General features: G+C 35.8%; 1 protein-coding gene across 1 annotated transcript; it reads right to left on the bottom strand.

The window, feature by feature from the left end:
* Positions 1 to 263: 263 nt before the first annotated feature.
* LOC110913761 lies at positions 264 to 1667 on the bottom strand. Its single transcript, XM_022158581.1, has 2 exons — positions 1268 to 1667; positions 264 to 328 (listed from the first exon to the last, which is right to left on the bottom strand). The coding sequence occupies exons 1-2, from the start codon at positions 1665 to 1667 to the stop codon at positions 264 to 266; spliced, it is 465 nt and encodes a 154-aa protein (XP_022014273.1).
* Between the last annotated feature and the right edge of the window lie 5567 nt (positions 1668 to 7234).

Here is a 7234-nt window from a genome sequence, read left to right on the forward strand (position 1 = left end):
CACTAGTGCAATATGAGATTTTCAAATCTTTATGCGCAAGAATCAATATAAGGACATAGTTTTGACCCGTTTGGTTGACGAGTGAAAATCCTCACTTTAATATCAAGCCAAACTATTTCTAACCAATATTTTCACCCGTTTGAATGTCGAGTGGGCTTCGCCACTTAAATGACACGTCAAACGCATATACTACATTATGACACTATTAACAAGCTAAAACCAAACGTTTATACGTAATGTAACGGGACCAAAGTCACGTACCTTTAAAGCACACCTTTTCCACGAGTATCCCCTCCGGCGTGTCCGCTTGACGTCCCGGATTCCTTACCTAAAGAGTTCAATTCATAACAAACTTAGAACTCTTTTATAAGATTTAACGCATTATTTCTTAACATAGACAAATCTGCGTTTTCACCCAACATTTAACATTTTAACCCTTTTTTAGGCGTTTCATCGAACACCTAGCGGGTCAGATTCTACATGATTTAAACCAAGTTCATGACTTGAAATTATCACTCAAATTAACTTCAATTAGACCATACATACATATTTTAACATCAATAAATTTTAGATATCATCTCATAATTTCAATTTACTCTAAAACAAGAGTCTTAATCCTAGTGTTTATCAAGTTTCTACCAACCCATTAATCACCTAAAATGGTGATTGTGAATCTTACTATTTGCATGCAAGGCTTTAACAAGAATTCACCTAGGGTTTATCTCTAGACATCATATTTCCTCTATTTTCATCATTACAACATCAAAATCGAGCTAAACATTTGATTTCTATCATATACTAGAGATTTGAATCGAATCAAAACAACCCAATTTTACATACCTTATGATCCTCTTGGCGAGGTGATCACGATTCTATGTTCAGATTTCGATTTTGACTTGGTTTGAGCCTTCAATTTGAAAGATTAGTGAAGGTTAGGGTTTTTGAGAGTGGGGGTCGCCCTCTCCTGCTTGTTGATCGAACCAGGGACCTCAATTGGGGGTGTTTGGTTCTTAGTTTTACTAACTTAGTAATATAAGTTCCAATTTTGACAACCTAGGTCCCTCCACTCTTATTTAGTTTATACCTTTGGCTTTTAACTCATTCATGTGTTACTACAAGGCTCCTAACTAACTGGTTTATTTATCCTAGTTAGCTTATTCTTGTTTATTATATGCTATGATTCTCATGTGAAATGTTTTATATTTTCGGGGTGTTACAAGTCTACCCACCTTAAAGAGGGTTTCGTCCCCGAAACCAAAATACGTACCAAATAGTGTAGGGTAGAGCCGTTGCATCTCCTCCTCGGACTCCCAGGTGGTATCCGAACCCTTCCTATGTTCCCATTTGACCTTCACTTGGTTAATCTTTTTGTTTCTCAAACTTTTCACCTTACGGTCTAAAATCGCAACTGGCCTTACTGCATAGTTGAGGCTGTTATCCACCTCGATATCATCATAGTGGACACGAGTAGTTTCGTCTGCTAAACATTTTTGGAGATGCGACACGTGGAATGTGCTATGTATTTCATTCAACTCCTCAGGCAGCTCGAGACGGTGTGATACCTTACCAATTCGTTCAACGATTTCGAATGGTCCAATAAATCTTGGGCTCAACTTTCCTCTTTTTCTAAACCGTATTATTCCCTTCCACGGCGATACCTTCGACATTACTTTATCGCCCATTTGAAATTCAATCGGCCTCCTTCGTTTATCCGCATATGACTTTTGTCGATCTTGGGCCGCCTTTAGATGAGTTCGGACCAAGTCGATCTTCTCATTCGTAGTTCGGATTATATCAGTAGGTGCTAATCCTCGTCGCCCTCTCCTGCTTGTTGATCGAACCAGGGACCTCAATTGGGGGTGTTTGGTTCTTATTTTTACTAACTTAGTAATATAAGTTCCAATTTTGACAACCTAGGTCCCTCCACTCTTATTTAGTTTCTACCTTTGGCTTTTAACTCGTTCTTGTGTTACTACAAGGCTCCTAACTAACTGGGTTATTTATCCTAGTTAGCTTATTCTTGTTTATATATGCTATGATTCTCATGTGAAATGTTTTATATTTTCGGGGTGTTACAAGTCTACCCACCTTAAAGAGGGTTTCGTCCCCGAAACCAAAATACGTACCAAATAGTGTAGGGTAGAGCCGTTGCATCTCCTCCTCGGACTCCCAGGTGGTATCCGAACCCTTCCTATGTTCCCATTTGACCTTCACTTGGTTAATCTTTTTGTTTCTCAAACTTTTCACCTTACGGTCTAAAATCGCAACTGGCCTTACTGCATAGTTGAGGCTGTTATCCACCTCGATATCATCATAGTGGACACGAGTAGTTTCGTCTGCTAAACATTTTTGGAGATGCGACACGTGGAATGTGCTATGTATTTCATTCAACTCCTCAGGCAGCTCGAGACGGTATGATACCTTACCAATTCGTTCAACGATTTCGAATGGTCCAATAAATCTTGGGCTCAACTTTCCTCTTTTTCTAAACCGTATTATTCCCTTCCACGGCGATACCTTCGACATTACTTTATCGGCCATTTGAAATTCAATCGGCCTCCTTCGTTTATCCGCATATGACTTTTGTCGATCTTGGGCCGCCTTTAGATGAGTTCGGACCAAGTCGATCTTCTCATTCGTAGTTCGGATTATATCAGTAGGTGCTAATCCTCGTCGCCCTCTCCTGCTTGTTGATCGAACCAGGGACCTCAATTGGGGGTGTTTGGTTCTTATTTTTACTAACTTAGTAATATAAGTTCCAATTTTGACAACCTAGGTCCCTCCACTCTTATTTAGTTTATACCTTTGGCTTTTAACTCGTTCATGTGTTACTACAAGGCTCCTAACTAACTGGGTTATTTATCCTAGTTAGCTTATTCTTGTTTATATATGCTATGATTCTCATGTGAAATGTTTTATATTTTCGGGGTGTTACAAGTCTACCCACCTTAAAGAGGGTTTCGTCCCCGAAACCAAAATACGTACCAAATAGTGTAGGGTAGAGCCGTTGCATCTCCTCGGACTCCCAGGTGGTATCCGAACCCTTCCTATGTTCCCATTTGACCTTCACTTGGTTAATCTTTTTGTTTCTCAAACTTTTCACCTTACGGTCTAAAATCGCAACTGGCCTTACTGCATAGTTGAGGCTGTTATCCACCTCGATATCATCATAGTGGACACGAGTAGTTTCGTCTGCTAAACATTTTTGGAGATGCGGCACGTGGAATGTGCTATGTATTTCATTCAACTCCTCAGGCAGCTCGAGACGGTATGATACCTTACCAATTCGTTCAACGATTTCGAATGGTCCAATAAATCTTGGGCTCAACTTTCCTCTTTTTCTAAACCGTATTATTCCCTTCCACGGCGATACCTTCGACATTACTTTATCGCCCATTTGAAATTCAATCGGCCTCCTTCGTTTATCCGCATATGACTTTTGTCGATCTTGGGCCGCCTTTAGATGAGTTCGGACCAAGTCGATCTTCTCATTCGTAGTTCGGATTATATCAGTAGGTGCTAATCCTCGTCGCCCTCTCCTGCTTGTTGATCGAACCAGGGACCTCAATTGGGGGTGTTTGGTTCTTATTTTTACTAACTTAGTAATATAAGTTCCAATTTTGACAACCTAGGTCCCTCCACTCTTATTTAGTTTATACCTTTGGCTTTTAACTCGTTCATGTGTTACTACAAGGCTCCTAACTAACTGGGTTATTTATCCTAGTTAGCTTATTCTTGTTTATATATGCTATGATTCTCATGTGAAATGTTTTATATTTTCGGGGTGTTACACGTCTTGCTGTAAAACGTTGTCAAATCAATCAAATCGACAGTTAAGGTGTATATCTTGCTGAATTGACCTCATTACGACTGTTTCTGCCTTTCGTATTGAGTATAAACTCTTCTGAACGACTCCTTTGGTCGGTAAAACGATCCTATAAAAACCAACTTTAAAAACATCGTTTTACGAAGATATTAAACTGATATGTGATAACTTTTTAAACTTTATAAACGGATGGGATGTTCGGTTTTGAAAGTGGGTCATTTTAAACATCCAAATGTTGTTTAAAGATGAACTTTAAAATGTCTTTTTACAAAGATGTTAAACCTAGATTCGTTATCTGATAAATTTATTAAAGTTTAGTGGTAGAAATATAAATTGGTTAAAAAAAGGAAAAAGATAAGTTGATTGTAGGGATGTAAGTGTAAATTGATTAAAGAAGAAGATAAAAAATAAGTTTATTAAAGTGTAGGGCTGTAAATGTAAAATTCTTACTAAAAGGTTGTGTTTTATGTAATAGTAATAGTAATAGACTCGTAGTAATAGTAAAAATACTAATCTGTCTATCTACTTACTACCTAACTAACAGAATGGTACCCGTTGGGATCACGGACTAAAGACAACCGCTTCCTCTATAACTATGGTGCATTTAGCCTTTAATTTGTTTCTATTTTTCATATGAAGTTAAGTTAAAGATTCAAAAATATTTTATGTCAACATTATTAGTCATTATGTATTGGTTTATTTCTGCAGTTGCCCTCATAATTCGTAAGTTTAGCTGACATGTCTGACACAGCATAATGGTGGTTATGGTGTTTACTCAAATTCTGGTGCTTCATGAGATGGTATGTAATTCTATAAAACGTTTGATTACGGATCTTAAGGCATTGTGTGCATGTTTGATTACGGATCTTAAGATTCCTAACAACTGTCGTTATTTATTGTGCTGGAATGGGGATATTTAATGTGATTAAATTACCATATAGCGAATTTTGGGTATTTATAGAGCTAGAATTGTGAATACCGTGTTTCTTTAGCGTCTAGCAACAAATATTGTTTTCGTGTTTGATTACCTGTCTTATCTCCGTCTTTTAGTTATTTATCATGCTAGAATTGTGAATCTTAGTTTTATTAAATCTCTATTGATAGGCTGTTATTTGTTGCTAACTAGAGACATGTTTTTATCCAGTTTGACTTACTTTCTTGGATGGTTTCTTAATGTTTTGTATTAATTTTATATATAATGGGTGCAGAAGCGACACCAAAAATGATCATGATAACAATGGGGGTAAAGGGCCTCACTCTCTATCATCTCAAATCACATCACATCTGTAGGTTTATTATTCGTTCTATCTACTGAAAACCGTATATGAAACCGTCATTACACGTGACCGTCAAAAAAGAATTGTTAAAACTAAATTCATATACAAAAAGATGATTTTATAATTGATAAAAAGTTAAATGACATATATCAATTGTGAATAGTTCAACGATATAAAAGAATGCCCGTTTTCCTATATTTTATCTTTTACCTCCTTAAAGGCGACTAATTTTCTAATTATTACAACTTCAAATGGTAGAATCACGTTATGAAGCACGTTTTTATTACTTGATTACATCTGATAGTTTGGTTATGATCATTTAATATCACATAATCTGATTTAAAATGCACATCAAAACACCCCTGCTTTGAGGCTTTCTATGTTATACGTATTTCTTTGAGATTTTTTCTCGCTTTAATTCACGTCACATGTGTATTTGCAGAAATACCGAAAGGGGAAACAATCATGCAAAGAGTTTTCCGATAACTCTAAAGAAGGTATAATACTGACTTCTAATCATTTGGAATTAAGAATACCAATTACGGTCTTTAATATTGTAGGAAAAATGTGTGACAGAAAATCATAACTCGAGAAATCAAATGTGGAAATATGATACTGGAAGATCACACTTAAAATTTTTTATTTTCTCTCCGTATTAAGTAAAAACTGATTAAGTTAATTTTACTTTAAAAGTGGAATTTCTGTTAATTTTTTGCGCTTACGGTTTGATGTGTAGTATCTTGCATTGCTGAGAGCCAGGACATGGGTTCATCGACGTCATCTTCTACAACCTCGAAGCCACAAGACTTAAATGAGTAAGTTCGGTTTCTTAAATTCTTGATTGGCAAAATTAGCGGGTTTGGCAGGTTGGGTAATTATTAAGCCTGGAAAAACAATCGGGTTAATCATACACTTTTGGTGACTTTCGACCCGTTTGACACTTTGACCTGTTCTACCCGTCTTCTGACCCATTTGAGATAAAGATAGCCCAAAGCAAACCATTTATTAAATGCCTTTTTTTATGTTTGGAATAGTGGCTTCGAGGTTACAGAAGCATTGAGAGTGCAGATGGAAATCCAAAGAAGATTGCACGAGCAGCTAGAGGTTAGTTTCTCAAAGCAATTTCTTCGTTTGTGTCTTAGATCATTTTGGTTAAAAGAAAGGGCAATTAGGTCATTTTGGTTACCCTTTAATTTGTTTCTATTTTTCATATAAAGTTAAGTTAAAGGTTTTTGGGTACTTGAACTTTATCAGTTAATAAAAACCTATTTTACATTTTATATTGTATAGTTTAGTGTATAAGATATGGATTGAAGTTTTGGTTGACAGTAAATGAGAGATTATTTGTTTGAATATGAGTGCCTAATCACATCATAGAGATAAATAAGCACATAAAACTTAAGATTATACGTGTTTAATATATATTTATTTGTGTTTACTTCAGATTATACGTGTTTAATATATATTTATTTGTAGATGGTTGTCACTACATACAACACATCTATCCCTGCTTCTAAAAGATATTAAAGTGGTTAGTTATTAGTGCTGCTCGATATTTTATTATGTTTTTGAAGCTTATTCCAGGCTATTAAACTACCTTGTGTATTAATATGGAACGGTTATTTTTCAATTTACAGGTAGAGTTCTTCGAAGAGCAGCGTGCGTAGGCTTCGAAGACCAGATAAAGTTGTAGTAATACGACCTGATGAAGATCTCGATATATTTAATGTATTCTTAAGTATAATGTGAACGTGAATTCATTAAATAATTTCACATCAAATTTTATATGTAAACGTAGGCTTACATTCAATGTTTACGATATAACCGCGTCCATCGGACCGGCGTCCACCTAGTAAGAAGATATGAGAGGATGATGTAAAACTGCATATGTGTCAACTCCTGAGCTATGCCACGTGTCAATTCTTATGTCATAATTCCGTTTTGTATATATATATATATATATATATATATATATAAAATAATCTAAATAATGTAATATTGTATATAATTGTATTTATTTAGGAGGGAATTTTGAAACGCACGGGGAGAAGAAATGGGCATTTAATGCACCTGTGAAGAAGTAATCATATCTCAACTCTCTCTTTCTTCTCCTATCTTTAATCTCCATCTC

The sequence above is a fragment of the Helianthus annuus genome, chromosome 15 (genome assembly GCF_002127325.2).
Source record: "Helianthus annuus cultivar XRQ/B chromosome 15, HanXRQr2.0-SUNRISE, whole genome shotgun sequence".
Classification (NCBI taxonomy): Eukaryota; Viridiplantae; Streptophyta; class Magnoliopsida; order Asterales; family Asteraceae; genus Helianthus; species Helianthus annuus.